At 43.2% G+C, this 26,219-nt stretch overlaps 1 protein-coding gene across 1 annotated transcript in view; it reads left to right on the top strand.

Moving 5' to 3' along the window:
- LOC110504879 (syntaxin-binding protein 5-like) overlaps nt 1-26,219 on the top strand; it is a 226,061-nt gene that overhangs the window by 105,526 nt on the left and 94,316 nt on the right. Inside the window, exon 5 of the mRNA XM_036975302.2 lies at nt 17,974-18,108. Within this exon, the coding sequence (XP_036831197.2) occupies nt 17,974-18,108 (135 nt within the window). The remainder of the gene's footprint in view (nt 1-17,973; nt 18,109-26,219) is intronic.

The raw sequence follows: 26,219 nt of genomic DNA, 5'->3' as shown, positions 1-26,219 counted from the left end.
AGTGCATCACTGGGGCCGAGCTTCCTGCCATCCGGGACCTCTATGTCAGGCGGTGGTGAGGACAGCCCAGTGCATCACTGGGGCCGAGCTTCCTGCCATCCGGGACCTCTATGTCAGGCGGTGATGAGGACAGCCCAGTACATCACTGGGGCCGAGCTTCCTGCCATCCGGGACCTCTATGTCAGGCGATGTCAGAGGAAGGCCGAAGAATTGCCAAAGACTGCAGTTACCCAAGACACAGACTGCTCACTCTGCCACCATCCGGAAAATGGTTCCAGAGCATCGGCTCTCAGACCAACATGCTCTGAGACAGCTTCTACCCCCAAGCTTTAAAAAAAATGTTTTTATTGAACTAAGCAAATCAGTTAAGATCAAATTCTTATTTACAATGACAGCCTACTGGTGAACAGTGGGTTAACAGCGTTGTTCAGGGGCAGAACGACAGATTTTTACCTTGTCAGCTCGGGGATTCAATCCAGCAACTTTTCGGTTATTGGCCCAACACTCTAACCACTAGTCTACCTGCCGCTATAAGAATGCTAAATAGCCAGACTGCTAAATAGTCAATTTATGATACCTGAACTATCTGCACCGACCTTACGCACATTCACTTTATATACACACCATATACACACTCACTAGACTATATCTACACACCATATCATATACACACTCACTAGACTATATCTACACACTCACTAGACTATATCTACACACCATATACACACTCACTAGACTATATCTACACTCTCACTAGACTATATATACACACTCACTAGACTATATATACACACTATATACACACTCACTAGACTATATCTACACACCATATACACACTCACTAGACTATATCTACACACTATATACACACTCACTAGACTATATATACACACTATATACACACTCACTAGACTATATCTACACACCATATCATATACACACTCACTAGACTATATCTACACACTCACTAGACTATATCTACACTCTCACTAGACTATATATACACACTCACTAGACTATATATACACACTATATACACACTCACTAGACTATATATACACACCATATACACACTCACTAGACTATATATACACACCATATACACACTCACTAGACTATATATACACACTATATACACACTCACTAGACTATATATACACACTCACTAGACTATATATACACACTATATACACACTCACTAGACTATATATACACACTCACTAGACTATATATACACACTCACTAGACTATATCTACACACTATATACACACTCACTAGACTATATATATACACCATATACACACTCACTAGACTATATATACACACTATATACACACTCACTAGACTATATCTACACTCTCACTAGACTATATATACACACTCACTAGACTATATATACACACTATATACACACTCACTAGACTATATCTACACACCATATACACACTCACTAGACTATATATACACACTATATACACACTCACTAGACTATATCTACACTCTCACTAGACTATATATACACACTCACTAGACTATATATACACACTATATACACACTCACTAGACTATATATACACACCATATACACACTCACTAGACTATATATACACACTATATACACACTCACTAGACTATATCTACACACCATATACACACTCACTAGACTATATATACACACTATATACACACTCACTAGACTATATCTACACACTCACTAGACTATATCTACACACCATATACACACTCACTAGACTATATCTACACACTCACTAGACTATATATACACACCATATACACACTCACTAGACTATATATACACACCATATACACACTCAGTAGACTATATATACACACTAACTAGACTATATAGACACACTATATACACACTAACTAGACTATATATACACACTATATATACACTCACTAGACTATATATACACGCCATATACACACTCACTAGACTATATATACACACTATATACACACATTTACTAGACTATATATACACACTCACTAGACTATATCTACACACTCACTAGACTATATATACACACTATATACACACTCACTAGACTATATATACACACTCACTAGACTATATCTACACACCATATACACACTAACTAGACTATATATACACAATATATACACACTCAGTAGACTATATATACACACTATATACAGTGGGGCAAAAAATGATTTAGTCAGCCACCAATTGTGCAAGTTCTCCCACTTAAAATGATGAGAGAGGCCTATAATTTTTTAAAATAGGTACACTTCAACTATGACAGACAAAATGAGAAAAAAAATCCAGAAAATCACATTGTAGGATTTTTTATGAATTTATTTTCAAATTATGGTGGAAAAAAAGTATTTGGTCAATAACAAAAGTTTATCTCAATACTTTGTTACATACCCTTTGTTGGCAATGACAGAGGTCAAATGTTTTCTGTAAGTCTTCACAAGGTTTTCACACACTGTTGCTGGTATTTTGGCCCATTCCTCCATGCAGATCTCCTCTAGAGCAGTGATGTTTTGGGGCTGTTGCTGGGCAACACGGACTTTCAACTCCCTTTCTATGGAGTTGAGATCTGGAGACTGGCTAGGCCACTCCAGGACCTTGAAATGCTTCTTACAAAGCCACTCCTTCGTTGCCCGGGCGGTGTGTTTGGGATCATTGTCATGCTGAAAGACCCAGCCACGTTTCATCTTCAATGCCCTTGCTGATGGAAGGAGGTTTTCACTCAAAATCTCACGATGCATGGCCACATTCATTCTTTCCTTTACACGGATCAGTCGTCCTGGTCCCTTTGCAGAAAAACAGCCCCAAAGCATGATGTTTCCACCCCCATGCTTCACAGTAGGTATGGTGTTCTTTAGATGCAACTCAGCATTCTTTGTCCTCCAAACACGACGAGTTGAGTTTTTACCAAAAAGTTATATTTTGGTTTCATCTGACCATATGGCATTCTCCCAATCTTCTTCTGGATCATCCAAATGCTCTCTAGCAAACTTCAGACGGGCCTGGACATGTACTGGCTTAAGCAGGGGGACACGTCTGGCACTGCAGGATTTGAGTCCCTGACGGCGGAGTGTGTTACTGATGGTATGCTTTGTTACTTTGGTCCCAGCTCTCTGCAGGTCATTCACTAGGTCCCCCGTGTGGTTCTGGGATTTTTGCTCAACGTTCTTGTGATCATTTTGACCCCACGGGGTGAGATCTTGCGTGGAGCCCCAGATCGAGGGAGATTATCAGTGGTCTTGTAGGTCTTCAATTTCCTAATAATTGCTCCCACGGTTGATTTTTTCAAACCAAGCTGCTTACCTATTGCAGATTCAGTCTTGCCAGCTTGATTTAGGTCTACAATTGTGTTTCTGGTGTCCTTTGACAGCTCTTTGGTCTTGGCCATAGTGGAGTTTGGAGTGTGACTGTATGAGGTTGTGGACATGTGTATTTTATACTGATAACAAGTCCAAACAGGTGCCATTAATACAGGTAACGAGTGGTGGACAGAGGAGCCTCTTAAAGAAGAAGTTACAGGTCTGTGAGAGCCAGAAATCTTGCTTGTTTGTAGGTGACCAAATACTTATTTTCCACAATAATTCATTAAAAATCCTACAATGTGATTTTCTGGATTTTTTTCTTCTCACTTTGTCTGTCATAGTTGAAGTGTACCTATGATGAAAATTACAGGCCTCTCTCATATTCTTAAGTGGGAGAACTTGCACAATTGGTGGCTGACTAAATACTTTTTTGCCCCACTGTATATAAAACTATAAGCTATGAAAAAAAATATTGAAATGTATTTAAACCCTCATTTTTTGGCACTAAACGATCTCCATTTATACATCCATAAATAAATGTAACTGGTACGATGGACCTTCAGACCTTCTTGTGAGGCTAGTGGGTAGCCAAGAGCAAAACAACCGACACGTGTTCATCTCACCTTTCTGCAGAGTCATATTAGCGTGTTTCCCAATCTGTTCAGAACGTCTGTACCGACTTCAGAAGAGTCGTAGGGGGAGTGGGGGAGTCGTAGAGCAAAATGGAGAACACTGTCATGTTTGTGAGAGCCCAAATCGTTTGGATGCTGCAGACGATATAGTGAGAAGATTGATTTTTAGAGATATTCTCATGGTTTTAACAGACATTGTTCTAGCTCTGCTACCTTTCACTGAAGATGCGGAAGATGCAACATTAGCAGATGCTGTGGGTTGAGATGCAAAAAAAAAAACATATCTCTAGTTTAAACTGATGAATTTTGTTTGGGATTTTGTTTATTATGTTAAGTAGATTTCCACGTTGCCGCGGAAAGAGACTCTAGCGTGTTAAAACAGTTGCAGAGTTTAATGGCTGTGATAGGAGAAACCTGAGGATGGATCAACAACATTGTAGAATGCATTCGGATATTATTTTAGACCCCTTGAATTTTTCCACATTTTGTTATGTTACTTCCTTATTTTAAAATGGATTAAATGGTTTTGTTTCTCCCCTCATCAATCTACATACAATACCCCATAATGACATCACAATACCCCATAATGACATCACAATACCCCATAATGACATCACAATACCCCATAATGACAAAGTAAAAACAGGTTTGGGCAAAACGGAATTTTCACTTTACATAAGTATTCAGACCCTTTACTCAGTACTTTGCTGAAGCAACTTTGACAGCGATTACAGCCTCAAGTCTTCTTGAGTATGACGCTACAACATTGGAACACCTGTATTTTGGGAGTTTCTCCCATTCTTCTCTACAGATCCTCTCAAGGTCTCTCCAGAGATGTTCGATTGGGTTCAAGTCCGGGCTCTGGCCGGGTCACTCAAGGACATTCAGAGGCTTGTTCCAAAGCCAGTCCTGCATTGTGAGCTCTGGTTTATTGTCCTGCTGGAAGGAGAACCTTCACGGCAGTCTGAGATCCTGAGCACTCTGAAGCAGGTTTTCATTAAGGATCGCTCTGTACTTTGCTCCATTCATCTTCCCCTCAATCCTGATTTGTCTCCTGGTCCCTGTCGCTGAAAAAAAAAACACAGCATGATGCTGCCACCACCATGCTTCTCCTTAGGGATCTTGACAGGTCTCCAGATGTGACACTTGGCATTCAGGCCAAAGAGTTCAATCTTGGTTTCATCAGACCAGAGAATCTTGTTTCTCATGGCCTGAGAGTCTTTATGTGCCTTTTGGCCAGTGTTGTAAAAATACTTTGAAGCACTACTTTTTGTGGTATCTGTACTTTTACTATTTATATTTTTGAAAACTTTTATTTTTACTCCACTACATTCCTAAAGAAAATAATGTACTTTCTACTTCAAACATTTTACCTAGCACCCAAAAGTACTCGTTACATTTTGAATTCTTAGCAGGACAGGAAAATAGTCTAATTCACACCCTTAAAGAGAAACTCCCTGGTCATCCCTACTGCCTCTCATCTGGAGGACCTACTAAACACAAACTGTTTGTTTGTAAATTATGTCTGAGTGTTGGAATGTGCCCCTGGCTATCCGTAAATACAAAATGTAAAAAATAATTGTGCCTTTTGTTTCTCTTCATATAAGGAATTATTTTTACTTTTACTTTTGATACTTAAGTATATTTTAGCAATTACAAGTATATTTTTACTCAAGTAAAATTTTACTGGGTGACATTCACTTTTATTTGAGTCATTTTCTATTAAGGGTTAGGGTTAGGGTTAGGGTTAGGGTTAGGTTCTTTATTTTTAATCAAGTAAGGAAATTGGGTACTTTTTCCACCACTGCTTTTGGAAAACTCCAAGCGGACTGTCATCTGCTTTTTACTGAGGAGTGGCTTCCGTCTGGCCACTCTACCATGAAGGCCTGATTGGTAGAGTGCTGCATTGATGGTAGTCCTTCTGGAAGGTTTTCCCCATATCCATAGATTAACTTTGGAGCTCTGTCAGAGTCACCTCCCTGACAAAAGCCCTTCTCCCCGATTGTCAGTTTGGCCGGGCGGCCAGCTCTAGGAGTCTTGGTGGTTCCAAACTTCTTCCATTGAAGAATTATGGAGGCCACCGTGTTCTTTCTTTGGGACTTTAAATGTTGCAAAAGTGTGTTGGTACCCTTCCCCAAATCTTTGCCTCAAAACAATCTGTTTCGAAGCTCTACTGACAATTCCTTCTGCCTGTCACAACGGGAGTACCCCATGGCTCAATCCTAGGTCCCACGCTCTTCTCAATTTATATCAACAACATAGCTCAGGCATTAGGAAGCTCTCTCTTCCATTTATATGCAGATGATATAGTCTTATACTCAGCTGGCCCCTCTCCGGATTTTGTGTTAAATGCTCTACAATAAAGCTTTCTTTGTCCAACAAGCTTTCTCTACCCTTGACCTTGTTCTGAACACCCACAAAACAAAGGTCATGTGGATTGGTAAGAAGAATGCCCCTCTCCCCACCGGTGTGATTACTACCTCTGAGGGTTTAGCGCTTGAGGTAGTCACCTCATACAAGTACTTGGGAGTATGGCTAGACGGTGCACTGTCCTTCTCTCATCACATATCAAAGCGGCAGGCTAAAGTTAAATCTAGACGTGGTTTCCTCTATAATCGTAATCGCTCCTTTTTCACCCTAGCTGCCAAACTAACCCTAATTCAGATGACCATCCTACCCATGCTAGATTACGGAGACATAATATATAGATCGGCAGGTAAGGGTGCTCTCGAGCGGATAGATATTCATTACCATTCTGCCATCAGATTTGCCACCAATGCTCCTTATAGGACACATCACTGCGCTCTATACTCCTCTGTAAACTGGTCATCTCTGTATACCTGTCTCAAGACCCACTGGTTGATGCTTATTTATAAAACCCTTAGGCTTCACTCCCCTCTATATGAGATATCTACTGCAGCCCTCATACTCCACATACAACACCCATTCTGCCAGTCACATTCTGTTAATGGTCCCCAAAGCACACACATCCCTGGGTCGCTTGTCTTCTCAGTTTGCTGCAGCTAGCGACTGGAACGAGCTGCAACAAACACTCAAACTAGACAGTTTTATCTCAAACTCTTCATTCAAAGACTCTTAATGACAGTTGTGGCTGCTTTGTGTGATGTATTGTTGTCTCTACCTTCTTTTCCTTTGTGCTGTTGTCTGTGCCCAATAATGTTTGTCCCATGTGTTGTGCTGCTGCCATGTTGTGTTGTTACCATGTTGTTGTCATGTTGTGTTGCTCTCATGCTGTTTTGTCATGTGTTGCTGCCATGCTATGTTGTTGTCGTAGGTCTCTCTTTTTGTAGTGTTGTGTTGTCTCTCTTGTCGTGATGTGTGTTTTGTCCTATATTTTTTATTTCATTTATTTAATATTTTTAATTCCACCCCTGTCCCCACAGGAGGCCTTTTGCCTTTGGTAGGTCGTCATTGTAAATAAGAATTTGTTCTTAACTGACTTGACTAGTTAAATAAAGGTTAAATTAAATGAAAAAAATACAGAGACAGTGCCTTTCCAAATCATGTCCAATCAATTGAATGTACCACAGGTGGACCAATCAAGTTGTAGAAACACCTTAATGATGATCAATGGAAACAGGATGCACCTGAACTCAATTTGGAGTCTCATAGCTGTTTTTGCTTTGTCATTATGGGGTATTGTGATGTCATTATGGGGTATTGTGAAGTCATTATGGGGTATTGTGATGTCATTATGAGATATTGTGATGTCATTATGGGGTATTGTGATGTCATTATGGGGTATTGTGATGTCATTATGGGGTAGTGTGATGTCATTATTGGGTATTGTGATGTCATTATAGGGTAGTGTGATGTCATTATTGGGTATTGTGATGTCATTATGGGGTAGTGTGATGTCATTATTGGGTATTGTGATGTCATTATGGGGTATTGTGATGTCATTATTGGGTATTGTGATGTCATTATGGGGTAGTGTGATGTCATTATTGGGTATTGTGATGTCATTATGGGGTAGTGTGATGTCATTATTGGGTATTGTGATGTCATTATGGGGTAGTGTGATGTCATTATTGGGTATTGTGTGTAGATTGATGAGGAAAATATTTAATACATTTTAGAATAAGTCTAACGTAACAAAATGTGAAAAAAGCGAAGGGGTCTGAATACTTTCTGAATGCACTGTAGGTACAGTACTCCATAATACTAACCTGATTGACAGAGTGAAAAGAGGTTATTTAGTATTACTGCAAGAAATGTGGCAAAACTATTCACTATTTGTCCTGACTACAAAGTGTTATGTTTGGGGCAAATACAAACCAACACATTGCTGAGTAACAAGCATATGCTTTTCAAGCATAATGGTGGATGCATCATTTAATGGGATATGCTTGTAATCGTTAATATGGATTGGGGAGTTTTTCAGGATAAAAAATAAACAGAATGGTGGTAAGCACAGGCAAATTCCTAGAGAAAAATCTGTATCAGTCTGCTTTCCACCAGACACTGGGATATGAATTCACCTTTCAGCAGGACAATAACCTTAAAACGCAAGGCCAAATCTACACTGGTCAAGTTACAGTTTTGACTTAAATCTGCTTGAAAATATAATATAAGACTTTAAAAAATGGTTGTCCAGCAATGATCAACAACCAATTTGACAGAGCTTGAAGAATTCTGAAAATAATAAATGGGCAAATATTGTACAATCCAGGTGTGGAAAACCTCTTAGAGACTTACCCAGAAAGCTCTAATCGCTGCCAAAGGTCATTCTAACATGTACTGTATGTTGAATACTGATGGAAATGAGATATTTCCGGATTTATTTTTCTGTAAATTTGCAACAATTTCTAAAAAAACATGTTTTCACTTTGTCATTATGGGGTATTGTATCTAGATGGGAGAGAAAGAAAATATAAATGTTTGAATTCAGGCTGCGACAACAAAAATGTGGAATATGCGAAGAAGTATGCACATTCAGAAGCCACTGAATATCTCAGAGAACCAGACAGGCCTCAGCCTTTTCACAAGAAATTGCTATTCAAGTATTTTAAACCTGAGGAAATGAATTACCGTTCTCGGTGGTAAACGACAACCATGTGACGAGGGGTGAATTGAAAAAGGTGGAAGAAGGAAATGTGTTTTGTAATAGATTTCCAGTAGCTCCTAGGTGGGAAGTGACATGTGTAATAGATTTCCAGTAGCTCCTAGATGGGATGTGACATTTGTAATAGATTTCCAGTAGCTCCTAGGTGGGTTGTGACATTTGTAATAGATTTCCAGTAGCTCCTAGGTGGGAAGTGACATTTGTAATAGATTTCCAGTAGCTCCTAGGTGGGATGTGACATTTGTAATAGATTTCCAGTAGCTCCTAGGTGGGAAGTGACATGTGTAATAGATTTCCAGTAGCTCCTAGGTGGGAAGTGACATGTGTAATAGATTTCCAGTAGCTCCTAGGTGGGAGGTGACATGTGTAATAGATTTCCAGTAGCTCCTAGGTGGGAAGTGACTTGTGTAATAGATTTCCAGTAGCTCCTAGGTGGGATGTAACATTTGTAATAGATTTCCAGGAGCTCCTAGGTGGGAAGTGACATGTGTAATAGATTTCCAGTAGCTCCTAGGTGGGAAGTGACATGTGTAATAGATTTCCAGTAGCTCCTAGGTGGGAAGTGACATTTGTAATAGATTTCCAGGAGCTCCTAGGTGGGAAGTGACATGTGTAATAGATTTCCAGTAGCTCCTAGGTGGGAAGTGACATGTGTAATAGATTTCCAGTAGCTCCTAGGTGGGATGTGACATTTGTAATTGATTTCCAGTAGCTCCTAGGTGGGAAGTGACATTTGTAATAGATTTCCAGTAGCTCCTAGATGGGAAGTGACATTTGTAATAGATTTCCAGGAGCTCCTAGGTGGGAAGTGACATGTGTAATAGATTTCCAGTAGCTCCTAGATGGGAAGTGACATTTGTAATAATTTCCAGTAGCTCCTAGATGGGAAGTGACATTTGTAATAGATTTCCAGTAGCTCCTAGGTGGGAAGTGACATTTGTAATAGATTTCCAGTAGCTCCTAGGTGGGAAGTGACATTTGTAATAGATTTCCAGTAGCTCCTAGATGGGAAGTGACATTTGTAATAGATTTCCAGTAGCTCCTAGGTGGGATGTGACATTTGTAATAGATTTCCAGTAGCTCCTAGGTGGGAAGTGACATTTGTAATAGATTTCCAGTAGCTCCTAGGTAGGAAGTGACATTTGTAATAGATTTCCAGTAGCTCCTAGGTGGGATGTGACATTTGTAATAGATTTCCAGTAGCTCCTAGGTAGGAAGTGACATTTGTAATAGATTTCCAGTAGCTCCTAGATGGGAAGTGACATGTGTAATAGATTTCCAGTAGCTCCTAGATGGGAAGTGACATTTGTAATAGATTTCCAGTAGCTCCTAGATGGGAAGTGACATGTGTAATAGATTTCCAGTAGCTCCTAGATGGGAAGTGACATTTGTAATAGAGTTCCAGTAGCTCCTAGGTGGGAAGTGACATTTGTAATAGATTTCCAGTAGCTCCTAGATGGGAAGTGACATTTGTAATAGATTTCCAGTAGCTCCTAGGTGGGATGGGACATTTGTAATAGATTTCCAGTAGCTCCTAGGTAGGAAGTGACATGTTCCTGCCGAGATCATTCCTATCACGTTCACATGTACGCTTCATTTGATCTGATGGCTCAGATTATTTCTGCTATGACGTCAGTGGGTGTTTTGGTATAGGAATTTTCACGTCATGCAGATGCTCTTCAGTTGTTTGCGTGGTTGTGAGTAACAGGTTGCAGCAGTATTGCCTTGGAGGAGTTTTGATCTTCCCGAAGAAGAGGTGATAAGTGATTGGATCAACACAACATCAGATGATATTTAGCATCTCCTTGTCACTGTCTCTCCTCCCATCTCGACCCCTCTATCCTCTCTTCTCCTCCCATCTCGACCCCTCTATCCTCCCATCTCAACCACTCTATCCTCTCCTAGTCACTGTCTCTCCTCCCATCTCGACCCCTCTATCATCTCCTCTCCTCCCATCTCGACCCCTCTATCCTCTCCTCTCCTACCATCTCGACCCCTCTATCATCTCCTCTCCTCCCATCTCGACCCCTCTATCATCTCCTCTCCTCTATCCTCTCATCTCGACCCCTCTATCCTCTCTTCTCCTCCCATCTCAACCCCTCTATCCTCTCCTTGTCACTGTCTCTCCTCCCATCTCGACCCCTCTATCCTCTCCTCTCCTCCCATCTCGACCCCTCTATCCTCTCCTAGTCACTGTCTCTCCTCCCATCTCGACCGCTCTATCCTCTCCTAGTCACTGTCTCTCCTCCCATCTCGACCCCTCTATCATCTCCTCTCCTCCCATCTCGACCCCTCTATCATCTCCTCTCCTCCCATCTCGACCCATCTATCCTCTCTTCTCCTCCCATCTCGACCCCTCTATCCTCTCCTTGTCACTGTCTCTCCTCCCATCTCGACCCCTCTATCCTCTCCTTGTCACTGTCTCTCCTCCCATCTTGACCCCTCTATCCTCTCCTTGTCACTGTCTCTCCTCCCATATCGACCCCTCTATCCTCTCCTTGTCACTGTCTCTCCTCCCATCTCGACCCCTCTATCCTCTCTTCTCCTCCCATCTCGACCCCTCTATCCTCTCTTCTCCTCCCATCTCGACCCCTCTATCCTCCCATCTCGACCCCTCTATCCTCTCCTTGTCACTGTCTCTCCTCCCATCTCGACCGCTCTATCCTCTCCTAGTCACTGTCTCTCCTCCCATCTCGACCCCTCTATATCCTCTCCTCCCATCTCGACCCCTCTGTCCTCTCCTCCCATCTCGAACCCTTTATCCTCTCCTCCCATCTCGGCCCCTCTATCCTCTCTTCCCATCTCGACCCCTCTATATCCTCTCCTCTCATCTCAACCCCTCTGTCCTCTCCTCCCATCTCGACCCCTCTATCCTCTCCTTCTTGTCTTCCCTTTCCTGTTCTACCCTGTGATAATAATCTTTCTCATTTAACCTTTATTTAAGTAAGGCAAGTCAGTTAAGAACAAGTTCTTATTTACAATGACGGCCTACACCGGCCAAACCCGGACAGCGTTGGGCCAATTGTGCTTTTTCCTATGGGACTCCAAATCACGGCCAGTTGTGATACAGCCTGGAATTGAACCAGGGTGTCTGTAGTGACACCTCTAGCACTGATATGCAGTGGCTTAGATCGTTGTGCCACTTGGGAGCCCTAGTGGAAGGTAATGGAATGTTTTTGGTAATTGCACCAAGACCTACAACATCTGTGCATGATCATGATCCACCTCTAGATTCTGAGTAGACAGGTGGCCAAAGATCCTTTATCCTGAAAAACAACCTGGTTATTCTCTGTGCCTCTCAGTGCCAAAGATCCTTTATCCCGAAAAACAACCTGGTTATTCTCTGTGCCTCTCAGTGCCAAAGATCCTTTATCCCGAAAAACAACCTGGTTATTCTCTGTGCCTCTCAGTGCCAAAGATCCTTTATCCCGAAAAACAACCTGGTTATTCTCTGTGCCTCTCAGTGCCAGAGATGATTTATCCGGAATACAACCTGGTTATTCTCTGTGCCTCTCAGTGCCTGGCTAAATAACAACCTGGTTATTCTCTGTGCCTCTCAGTGCCTGGCTAAATAACAACCTGGTTATTCTCTGTGTGTCTCAGTGCCAGAGATTATTTATCCTGAGTACAACCTGGTTATTCTCTGTGTGTCTCAGTGCCAGGGATTATTTATCCTGAAAACAACCTGGTTATTCTCTTTGCGTCTGGATGCCAGAGATTATTTATCCTGAAAAACAACCAGTTTTTTTTCTGTACTTCTCGGTGCCTGGCTGAGAAAATGAATTCCAGGCATCTCAAGAGCCAGTTAGAATATCACACCGGTGACCTGACTAAAGAGGAAACAGATTTCTCAGAGGGAGAGATGTTATTTTGCTCTCTTAAATGCACATGGATTAAAGCGTTTCAGAGGGCTTTTATGAAGGTTCGCCAATGAATGTGTCTGACTGTGGAGAGTGGGTACGTACATGGATGTCTTTTCCATGTAAAGTAGCTATCATCAGTGGAGCTTTTTATTTTATTTTTTACAAAGTGCGTTTCTTACATTCAGCAGGTTTTACTTATGATACCATGATCTGTTTTACCATGGCATGATATAAGTGTGTGGATTATACAGAGCACACACACACACACACACACACACACTCATTCATACACACACACATGGCGGAGACCAAAGAAACAAAATGTATTTTAGCTGAATTCACAGGTGTCAAAATTACCTAAATGGTCTATTTTCCCATCTTACCCTTCTGAGATAACTGTGGTGTATCATGGCTCCTCCTCTCAGATAACTGATGGGTATCATGGCTCCTCCTCTCAGATAACTGATGGGTATCATGGCTCCTCTCAGATAACTGATGGGTATCATGGCTCCTCCTCGCAGATAACTGTGGTCTATCATGGCTCCTCCTCTCAGATAACTGATGGGTATCATGGCTCCTCCTCTCAGATAACTGATGGGTATCATGGCTCCTCCTCTCAGATAACTGATGGGTATCATGGCTCCTCCTCTCAGATAACTGATGGGTATCATGGCTCCTCCTCTCAGATAACTGATGGGTATCATGGCTCCTCCTCTCAGATAACTGATGGGTATCATGGCTCCTCTCAGATAACTGATGGGTATCATGGCTCCTCCTCGCAGATAACTGTGGTCTATCATGGCTCCTCCTCTCAGATAACTGTGGTCTATCATGGCTCCTCCTCTCAGATAACTGTGGTGTATCATGGCTCCCCCTCTCAGATAACTGTGGTGTATCATGGCTCCTCCTCTCAGATAACTGTGGTGTTTCATGGCTCCTCCTCTCAGATAACTGTGGTCTATCATGGCTCCTCCTCTCAGATAACTGTGGTCTATCATGGCTCCTCCTCTCAGATAACTGATGGGTATCATGGCTCCTCCTCTCAGATAACTGATGGGTATCATGGCTCCTCCTCTCAGATAACTGATGGGTATCATGGCTCCTCCTCTCAGATAACTGTGGTCTATCATGGCTCCTCCTCTCAGATAACTGATGGGTATCATGGCTCCTCCTCTCAGATAACTGATGGGTATCATGGCTCCTCCTCTCAGATAACTGATGGGTATCATGGCTCCTCCTCTCAAATAACTGATGGGTATCATGGCTCCTCCTCTCAGATAACTGATGGGTATCATTGCTCCTCCTCTCAGATAACTGTGGTCTATCATGGCTCCTCCTCTCAGATAACTGATGGGTATCATGGCTCCTCCTCTCAGATAACTGTGGTCTATCATGGCTCCCCCTCTCAGATAACTGATGGGTATCATGGCTCCTCCTCTCAGATAACTGTGGTGTATCATGGCTCCTCCTCTCAGATAACTGATGGGTATCATGGCTCCTCCTCTCAGATAACTGATGGGTATCATGGCTCCTCCTCTCAGATAACTGATGGGTATCATGGCTCCTCCTCTCAGATAACTGATGGGTATCATGGCTCCTCCTCTCAGATAACTGTGGTCTATCATGGCTCCTCCTCTCAGATAACTGTGGTGTATCATGGCTCCTCCTCTCAGATAACTGTGGTCTATCATGGCTCCTCCTCTCAGATAACTGTGGTGTATCATGGCTCCCCCTCTCAGATAACTGTGGTGTATCATGGCTCCTCCTCTCAGATAACTGTGGTGTTTCATGGCTCCTCCTCTCAGATAACTGTGGTCTATCATGGCTCCTCCTCTCAGATAACTGTGGTCTATCATGGCTCCTCGTCTCAGATAACTGATGGGTATCATGGCTCCTCCTCTCGGATAACTGTGGTGTATCATGGCTCTAATTGAACTTTTATTTAACTAGGAAAATCAGTTAAGAACAAATTCTTATTTACAATCTATCAATGTTACATAGAGTGGCTATTCATCCAAAATGGCCTCCTAATCTCCTCTCAGTGGGCAAACCGAAGCTGTCAAAGAAACAGATGGGAAGGTCATGAGGCATGTGACCAAGATTGAGAAACACCATGTTCCATCGATCTTTATCGAGTGACTTAATTACTTCCCCCAATAGCGGCTCCTCGGCTGCCCAGCCAGCTGCCGGTCAGTTCAACTCACGTCTCCTCCTGAATTTAATTGATAATTATGAGCCGTGTTGACGGCGCCTCGTCAAGCTGTCTGAGTCAAACAAAACCTTTTGACTTTCACACCATCACACGGTCACTCTCCAAGACTTGTGCAAACCTTGTCTTTAACCCCCTACCCCCCCCCCCCTTTGTTTTTGTCTCTGCTTTTCCCTCCTGAAGTTCTTGATTTGCAGTTAAATTAAAATTATGCAAATAGAGTGTAAATGAGAGATGAGGTCTGGGCACCACCATGGGTATCTAACAGGGCTGTCTGAAATGGTTGCCTCCTAATAGCTGATTGGCTGAGTGGGGACTTAGTCACGTTTCTGCCAAAACCAAGTGCCTTGATTTCAAGGCTTAGGTCCATCAGTTGGGAGTGTTAAACTTTGCTTTGATTAGGGCTCTTGGGGTTTATTTATGTATTCATTATTTTAGAAAATAAATTAAATTTTGTATGACGATCAGCGAAACACAAGGCGAAACATAAAAGGTGCAACAATTTTACCTTGTGGAACAAACCGAATTTGAGTTTTTGTAAATATCCCTCATCCATTATTTATTCTTCAGATATCGCTGTTAGATCTCAATAGGTGAAAAATAAACAGGATTCTCACATATGTCGTTGTGACGTGCAACCTCATGTAACTTTCCTCTCTAGATGATGTGGCTGATGCAAAACTCGGGAAATGATGTGTCACGCCCTGGCCTTAGTTATCTTTGTTTTCTTTATTATTTTGGTTAGGCCAGGGTGTGACATGGGGGATTTATGTGTTTTGTCTGGTCTAGGGTTTTTTGTATGTTTTTGTATGTTGTCGAGATCTGAATACACCACATCACATAGACACAGAGCATGCCCTCACTGTCGAGATCTGAAGACACTACATCACATAGACACAGAGCATGCCCTCGCTGTCGAGATCTGAAGACACTACATCACATAGACACAGAGCATGCCCTCGCTGTCGAGATCTGAATACACTACATGACATAAACACAGAGCATGCCCTCACTGTCGAGATCTGAAGACACTACATCACATAGACACAGAGCATGCCCTCGCTGTCGAGATCTGAAGACACTACATCACATAGACACAGAGCATGCCCTCGCTGTCGACAATACACTACATCACATAGACACAGAGCATGCCCTCGCTGTCGAGATCTGAAGACACTACATCACATAAACACAGAGCATGCCCTCACTGTCGACAATACACTACATCACATAAACACCGAGCAATGCCCTCGCTGTCGAAGGATTTATTGATCGCCTAATAATTCCACAGTCAACGTAGCGTATTTATGGATAACTTTACGTGTGAGTAAAGTACCCTCGTACATGCCTCCCATTTGACTTTCATGCTTTCACTTGAGAAAATAACAGGTAGAAATGGAGCCGTTAGTGTCTCTTGCTACTGAAATGGAATGGAATAATTATCAAACACACTGCGGTTTGAGAGATAAACAAAAAAAAAGAGCTTGCAGCTGATGCTGTGGTAATTGCTTTCAACTGTTTATTTGTTGTTGTTGTTGACAAACCTGTCTGTGCTTTTGCCTGAAAACTTGGGCTCCAGAGTTCAGTGAGATAAAGAGGGAGTGAGTTGGGGAGAGAGGGTTGGAAGAAAAGAAGAGATAACACCAGGCAGAAGAACAGAAAGTGCAGGGCATTTTCTATCCCGGGCAAGGCTACATCTTGGGACGTTGGGGGAGGCTGCCTCTTGGAACGCCGTGGAAGACTGCCTCTTGGGATGTCAGTGAAGGCTGCATCTTGGGATGTTGGGGAAGACTGCCTCTTGGGACGTCGGGGAAGACTGCCTCTTGGGAATCGGGGAAGGCTGCATCTTGGGATGTTGGGGAAGACTGCCTCTTGGGACGTCGGGGAAGGCTGCATCTTGGGACATCGGGGAAGGCTGCCTCTTGGGACATCGGGGAAGGCTGCCTCTTGGGACGTTGGGGAAGACTGCATCTTGGGACGTCGGGGAAGACTGCCTCTTGGGATGTCGGGGAAGACTGCATCTTGGGACGTTGGGGAAGACTGCCTCTTGGGACGTTGGGGAAAGCTGCCTCTTGGGACGTTGGGGAAGACTGCCTCTTGGGACGTTGGGGAAGACTGCCTCTTGGGACGTCGGGGAGGACTGCCTCTTGGGACGTCTGGGAAGACTGCCTCTTGGGACATTGGCCGCTGGTGATTAGCTGCTGTTTGTGTCAGGGTCGTGATACATGACTTATGCTCGATGGCTGTTGTCTAATAGAACATTCCTGTCATCACCATAGAGACCAGGCAGTGACTGTCATCACCATAGAGACCAGGCGCTGACTGACAGGAGATGTGGAGTGATGTGTTGGGGTGATATTACAAAACTTGGGCAATATCTGGGAAATATAAAATATATATATGTTTTGTTTGTCCTCATAGGAAAACCCTTTTTTGGTTTCAGGTAGAACATTTTGCTGGTGAAAGGGTTCCACGTAGAACCAAAGGGTTCTCCTATGGGGACAACAGAACAACCCTTTATGGTTTTAGGTAGCACCTTCTTTTGTAAGGATGCAGGGGAAAACAGAGCTAATCAAAACAGTGCAAAGCAAGGTAAATCTTTAATCTACAGACAGTTAGCCGAAACATAATTATGATATAATTGTGGAAAATTTACATTTATACTGTGTATTTGAGAGTAGGATAATTATTGGTGTGGTTATTATCTGAGGTAAAACATTGATTACACAAGTGGGACGTGGGAAGAAACACACACTCGCACACACACACACACACACACACACAATCCCAACCAAATCAAACACATGGTATCGTATTTGATCATGTGTCAACGCTGATTCTTCTTTTTTCCGCTTCAGGATCACGTTTTGCCACATCCCCTTCCAGAGTAAATGGCTGTACGTGGGCACAGAGCGTGGCAACACGCACATCGTCAACATCGAGTCCTTCGTTCTGTCTGGATACGTCATCATGTGGAACAAGGCCATAGAGTTGTGAGTTAAATCATCAGATTATACGAAAATGATCAACTGTCAATGATTAAATGATTACCATAATGAGAAGGATTACTGTATGACGGCCGTTGAGTTGACAGCGGTGATGATGTCATGTCGTTCTGTCCTAAAACCTCTTACACTGTCACCTCATGTCGTTCTGTCCTAAAACCTCTTACACTGTCACCTCATGTCGTTCTGTCCTAAAACCTCTTACACTGTCACCTCATGTCGTTCTGTCCTAAAACCTCTTACACTGTCACCTCATGTCGTTCTGTCCTAAAACCTCTTACACTGTCACCTCATGTCGTTCTGTCCTAAAACCTCTTATATTGTCACCTCATGTCGTTCTGTCCTAAAACCTCTTACACTGTCACCTCATGTCGTTCTGTCCTAAAACCTCTTACACTGTCACCTCATGTTGTTCTGTCCTAAAACCTCTTACACTGTCACCTCATGTCGTTCTGTCCTAAAACCTCTTACACTGTCACCTCATGTCATTCTGTCCTAAAACCTCTTACACTGTCCCTCATGTCGTTCTGTCCTAAAACCTCTTACACTGTCACCTCATGTCGTTCTGTCCTAAAACCTCTTACACGGTCACCTCATGTCGTTCTGTCCTAAAACCTCTTACACTGTCACCTCATGTCGTTCTGTCCTAAAACCTCTTACACTGTCACCTCATGTCGTTCTGTCCTAAAACCTCTTACACTGTCACCTCATGTCGTTCTGTCCTAAAACCTCTTACTCGATCACGTCATGTCGTTCTGTCCTAAAACCTCTTACACTGTCACCTCATGTCGTTCTGTCCTAAAACCTCTTACTCCGTCACCTCATGTCGTTCTGTCCTAAAACCTCTTACACGGTCACCTCATGTCGTTCTGTCCTAAAACCTCTTACACTGTCACCTCATGTCGTTCTGTCCTAAAACCTCTTACACGGTCACCTCATGTCGTTCTGTCCTAAAACCTCTTACTCCGTCACCTCATGTCGTTCTGTCCTAAAACCTCTTACACTGTCACCTCATGTTGTTCTGTCCTAAAACCTCTTACACTGTCACCTCATGTCGTTCTGTCCTAAAACCTCTTACACTGTCAACTCATGTCGTTCTGTCCTAAAACCTCTTACACTGTCACCTCATGTCGTTCTGTCCTAAAACCTCTTACTCGGTCACGTCATGTCGTTCTGTCCTAAAACCTCTTACACTGTCACCTCATGTCGTTCTGTCCTAAAACCTCTTATACTGTCACCTCATGTCGTTCTGTCCTAAAACCTCTTACACTGTCACCTCATGTCGTTCTGTCCTAAAACCTCTTACACGGTCACCTCATGTCGTTCTGTCCTAAAACCTCTTACACGGTCACCTCATGTCGTTCTGTCCTAAAACCTCTTACTCCGTCACCTCATGTCGTTCTGTCCTAAAACCACTTACTCGGTCACCTCATGTTGTTCTGTCCTAAAACCTCTTACTCCGTCACCTCATGTCGTTCTGTCCTAAAACCTCTTACTCGGTCACCTCATGTCATTTGTCAACTAATCCCAGTTGAAAGTTGGTAACCTAACTTTGCTCACGTTGCCATGACGGCGGCGTTAGATCGTGGTCGTGCAATAGCTGCGACTACTTAACATGCAGAGAGGCACATGCACCGTCGCGCCGTGGAGAATGTGTTGAGTGGATTTTGAAGGGTAGTTCAATGAAATTGAAACATGCAAGTTTTCCATCCTCAACAAAATATTGATCTGGAGAGCCATCGAAGCTCGTGTCGTTTGATTGAGCTGAAGTGCTTCTTCCTCTCTCAGTACTCCTCCTGTGCTCCTTCACGGGGAAAGCAACCCTCTAACGCAAACTAACCGCAGAGGAGAAGGAGATTTGTTTTTCCCCTCCGCTCAGTCATGCTCGAGTAGGTTGGTGTGAGTGTGTGTGTGTGTGTCTGTGTGTGTGTGTGTGTGTGTGTGTGTGTGTGTGTGTGTGTGTGTGTTTCTGTGTTCATTTGGTGGAACTAAGTAAGACCTTCCACAGGTATTAAATTGGAAGTTTTATTTTCATGACATTTACCATATGGACTTTCAGGCTTAACTCAAATTAAGGTGTAGGAGAAGTGATTAAACAGACTTTCAGCTCAATACACAATCACACGTTAAGTGTGCACACGCACACGCACACACACGCACAGGCACACACAAATACACACACGCACACACACGCACAGGCACACACAAATACACACCATTTTTTTTTTACTCTTTTCCTTTAAGACCGTAAGCTTGCGCCAAGACACTCATTACATGGTGTTTGTATCTCCCTCCTGAGTACTGACTGAACGGGTGTTTGCATCTCCCTCCTGAGTACTGACTGAGCGGGGGTTTGTAGGTTTATATCTCCCTCCTGAGTACTGACTGAACGGGTGTTTGTATCTCCCTCCTGAGTACTGACTGAGCGGGTGTTTGTATCTCCCTCCTGAGTACTGACTGAGTGGGTGTTTGTTTCTCCCTCCTGAGTACTGACTGAGTGGGTGTTTGTTTCTCCCTCCTGAGTACTGACTGAGCGGGTGTTTGTTTCTCCCTCCTGAGTACTGACTGAGCGGGTGTTTGTTTCTCCCTCCTGAGTACTGACTGAACGGGTGTTTGTATCTCCCTACTGAGTACTGACTGAGTGGGTGTTTGTATCTCCCTCCTGAGTACTGACTGAGCGGGTGTTTGTATCTCCCTCCTGAGTACTGACTGAGCGGGTGTTTGTATCTCCCTCCTGAGTACTGACTGAGTGGGTGTTTGTTTCTCCCTCCTGAGTACTGACTGAACGGGTGTTTGTTTCTCCCTCCTGAGTACTGACTGAGCGGGTGTTTGTTTCTCCCTCCTGAGTACTGACTGAACGGGTGTTTGTTTCTCCCTCCTGAGTACTGACTGAACGGGTGTTTGTATCTCCCTACTGAGTACTGACTGAGTGGGTGTTTGTTTCTCCCTCCTGAGTACTGACTGAGCGGGTGTTTGTATCTCCCTCCTGAGTACTGACTGAGCGGGTGTTTGTATCTCCCTCCTGAGTACTGACTGAGCGGGTGTTTGTATCTCCCTCCTGCGTACTGACTGAGCGGTGAGACACGAGGCACATTCAATTAATCTCAATAGAGCTGCAGTGCTGTCAGGAAAGGGAATTATTACACCACACGTTGGCATTTCCTACAACAAAAAAAAAGGGTGATCAAATTAAGATCCCACATCTGTAAAGCAAGTATGCCTGCTGCACTTTATTCACAGCTTCCGGGACGGGGCCAGGAGACCATCTACTACCCATAATGCTGTTGTCTGGGTCTTTACCTCCAGTGCTCAGTACCGTACCTTACATTTTAGAATCTGTGTAAGAAAACAAGGATAAGTAAAGCAGAGCCTCAAATCAAAGGAAAAATCCCAGAAGCCTTGTGGGAAGCAGGAAGCTCGGTGGGAAAGCAGGAAGCTCGGTGGGAGAGCCAGAAGCTCGAATGGAAAGCAGGAAGCTCGGTGGGAGAGCCAGAAGCTCGAATGGAAAGCAGGAAGCTCGGTGGAAAAGCAGGAAGCTCGGTGGGAAAGCCGGAAGCTCGGTGGGAAAGCAGGAAGCTCGAATGGAAAGCCGGAAGCTCGGTGGGAAAGCAGGAAGCTCGGTGGGAAAGCAGGAAGCTCGGTGGGAAAGCAGGAAGCTCGGTGGGATGGCTGGAAGCTCGGTGGGAAAGCAGGAAGCTCGGTGGGAAAGCAGGAAGCTCGGTGGGAAAGCAGGAAGCTCGGTGGGAAAGCAGGAAACTCGGTGGGAAAGCAGGAAGCTCGGTGAGAAAGCAGGAAGCTCGGTGGGATGGCTGGAAGCTCCGTGGGAAAGCAGGAAGCTCGGTGAGAAAGCAGGAAGCTCGGTGGGATGGCTGGAAGCTCCGTGGGAAAGCAGGAAGCTCGGTGGGAAAGCAGGAAGTTCGGTGGGAAAGCAGGAAGCTCGGTGGGAAAGCAGGAAGCTCGAATGGAAAACAGGAAGCTCGGTGGGAAAGCAGGAAGCTCGGTGGGAAAGCAGGAAGCTCGGTGGGAAAGGAGGAAGCTCGGTGGGAAAACAGGAAGCTCGGTGGGAAAGCAGGAAGCTCGGTGGGAAAGCAGGAAGCTCGGTGGGAAAGCAGGAAGCTTGGTGGGAAAGCAGGAAGCTCGATGGGAAAGCAGGAAGCTCGGTGGAAGGGAACATGCTTCATTAAGACGACAGGGCTCCTTCCTTCCTAATCACTTCTCCTGCTGCAGCTCATATTTCACAAGACAAAAGTGTCCAAAATGTATAAAAAAAGAAACTCTAAAATAAAAGAGTTGGAAAAATTATTCAAAATGTTGACATGATATTATTCATACTGTTTACTGGTCTCTATGAAGCTCAGTGTTTGAGCAGTCGCTCCCTGTTGACATTATATTTTGCATACTGGTTACTGGTCTCTATATAGCTCAGTGTTTGAGCAGTCGCTCCCTGATTCCCTATACCTTCTCAGGCTTGTGTGTTTCCTTAATGAGCACATTATTTTCTGATGAGTTTATCAGTCTAATTTAATCTGGTTCAGGCCACCAGCCTACTGTTTTATTGTCTGTTGACGACGGCGTGCGGAGATAGACGTGTGTGTGTGTGTGTGTGGTGTGTGTGTGTGTGTGTGTGCGTGTGTGTGTGTGTGTGTGGTGTGTGTGTGTGTGTGTGTGCGTGCGAGTGTGTGTGTGTGTGTGTGTGACTGTGTGTGAGTTTGTGTGAGTGAGTGTGAATTACCATGATTCTACTCAGCTTGGCTGGCTCGGGGACCCAGGGATGTTGGGAAATTTGTTTGTCAACATCAGGCATTTCTCCTGAGAAAGGGAGAGATTGGGGGGGGGGATAGAGAAAAAGAGAGAGAGAGACAGCCATTCTGAATCAACAAGAGAAAGGGGAGTGCACTGCCACTGTGACTGTCATTACTGAAGGCCCAGTATATATTGACTGTCACTACTTCAGACCCAGTATATATTGACTGTCACTACTTCAGACCCAGTATATATTGACTGTCACTACTTCAGACCCAGTATATATTGACTGTCATTACTGCAGACCCAGTATATATTGAATGTCATTACTGCAGGCCCAGTATATATTGACTGTCATTACTGCAGACCCAGTATATATTGAATGTCATTACTGCAGGCCCAGTATATATGGACTGTCACTACTACAGACCCAGTATACTGTATATTGAATGTCATTACTGCAGGCCCAGTATATATTGACTGTCATTACTGCAGGCCCAGTATATATTGACTGTCATTACTGCAGGCCCAGTATATATGGAATGCCACTACTACAGACCCAGTATATATGGACTGTCACTACTGCTGACCCAGTATACTGTATATTGACTGTCATTACTGCAGGCCCAGTATATATTGACTGTCATTACTGCAGACCCAGTATATATTGACTGTCATTACTACAGACCCAGTATATATTGACTGTCATTACTGCAGAGCCAGTATATATTGACTGTCACTACTGCTGACCCAGTATACTGTATATTGACTGTCATTACTGCAGGCCCAGTATATATTGACTGTCATTACTGCAGACCCAGTATATATTGACTGTCATTACAGCAGGCCCAGTATATATTGACTGTCATTACTACAGACCCAGTATATATTGACTGTCATTACTGCAGACCCAGTATATATTGACTGTCACTACTGCAGACCAAGTATATATTGACTGTCACTACTTCAGACCCAGTATATATTGACTGTCACTACTTCAGACCCAGTATATATTGACTGTCACTACTTCAGACCAAGTATATATTGACTGTCATTACTGCAGACCCAGTATATATTGACTGTCACTACTGCTGACCCAGTATACTGTATATTGACTGTCATTACTGCAGGCCCAGTATATATTGACTGTCATTACTGCAGACCCAGTATATATTGACTGTCATTACTGCAGAGCCAGTATATATTGACTGTCACTACTGCTGACCCAGTATACTGTATATTGACTGTCATTACTGCAGGCCCAGTATATATTGACTGTCATTACTGCGGGCCCAGTATATATTGTCTGTCATTACTGCATAGCCAGTATATATTGACTGTCATTACTGCGGGCCCAGTATATATTGTCTGTCATTACTGCAGAGCCAGTATATATTGACTGTCACTACTTCTGGCCCAGTATATATTGACTGTCATTACTGCAGACCCAGTATATATTGACTGTCACTACTGAAGGACCAGTATATATTGACTGTCATTACTACAGACCCAGTATATATGGACTGTCATTACTGCAGACCCAGTATATATTGACTGTCATTACTGCAGAGCCAGTATATATTGACTGTCATTACTGCAGACCCAGTATATATTGACTGTCATTACTACAGACCCAGTATATATTGACTGTCATTACTGCAGACCCAGTATATATTGACTGTCACTACTGCAGACCAAGTATATATTGACTGTCACTACTTCAGACCCAGTATATATTGACTGTCACTACTTCAGACCCAGTATATATTGACTGTCACTACTTCAGACCAAGTATATATTGACTGTCATTACTGCAGACCCAGTATATATTGACTGTCACTACTGCTGACCCAGTATACTGTATATTGACTGTCATTACTGCAGGCCCAGTATATATTGACTGTCATTACTGCAGACCCAGTATATATTGACTGTCATTACTGCAGAGCCAGTATATATTGACTGTCACTACTGCTGACCCAGTATACTGTATATTGACTGTCATTACTGCAGGCCCAGTATATATTGACTGTCATTACTGCGGGCCCAGTATATATTGTCTGTCATTACTGCATAGCCAGTATATATTGACTGTCATTACTGCGGGCCCAGTATATATTGTCTGTCATTACTGCAGAGCCAGTATATATTGACTGTCACTACTTCTGGCCCAGTATATATTGACTGTCATTACTGCAGACCCAGTATATATTGACTGTCACTACTGAAGGACCAGTATATATTGACTGTCATTACTACAGACCCAGTATATATGGACTGTCATTACTGCAGACCCAGTATATATTGACTGTCATTACTGCAGAGCCAGTATATATTGACTGTCATTACTGCAGACCCAGTATATATTGACTGTCATTACTACAGACCCAGTATATATGGACTGTCATTACTGCAGACCCAGTATATATTGACTGTCATTACTGCAGACCCAGTATATATTGACTGTCATTACTGCAGAGCCAGTATATATTGACTGTCATTACTGCAGAGCCAGTATATATTGACTGTCATTACTACAGACCCAGTATATATTGACTGTCATTACTGCAGACCCAGTATATATTGACTGTCATTACTGCAGACCCAGTATATATTGACTGTCATTACTGCAGACCCAGTATATATTGACTGTCATTACTGCAGACCCAGTATATATTGACTGTCATTACTGCAGACCCAGTATATATTGTCTGTCATTACTGCAGAGCCAGTATATATTGACTGTCATTACTGCAGAGCCAGTATATATTGACTGTAATTACTACAGACCCAGTATATATTGACTGTCATTACTGCAGAGCCAGTATATATTGACTGTCATTACTACAGACCCAGTATATATTGACTGTTATTACTGCAGAGCCAGTATATATTGACTGTCATTACTGCAGACCCAGTATATAGTGACTGTCATTACTACAGACCAAGTATATATTGACTGTCATTACTACAGACCCAGTATATATTGACTGTCATTACTGCAGAGCCAGTATATATTGACTGTCATTACTGCAGAGCCAGTATATATTGACTGTCATTACTACAGACCCAGTATATATTGACTGTCACTACTGCAGACCCAGTATATATTGTCTGTCATTACTGCGGACCCAGTATATATTGACTGTCATTACTACAGGCCCAGTATATATTGACTGTCATTACTGCAGAGCCAGTATATATTGACTGTCATTACTACAGACCCAGTATATATTGACTGTCACTACTGCAGACCCAGTATATATTTTCTGTCATTACTGCGGACCCAGTATATATTGACTGTCATTACTGCAGACCCAGTATATATTGTCTGTCATTACTGCAGAGCCAGTATA

The sequence above is a fragment of the Oncorhynchus mykiss genome, chromosome 3 (assembly GCF_057628025.1).
Source record: "Oncorhynchus mykiss isolate SJ-2025 chromosome 3, ASM5762802v1, whole genome shotgun sequence".
In the NCBI taxonomy this organism is placed as follows: domain Eukaryota; kingdom Metazoa; phylum Chordata; class Actinopteri; order Salmoniformes; family Salmonidae; genus Oncorhynchus; species Oncorhynchus mykiss.
This window is presented reverse-complemented; position numbering and strand designations above follow the sequence as displayed.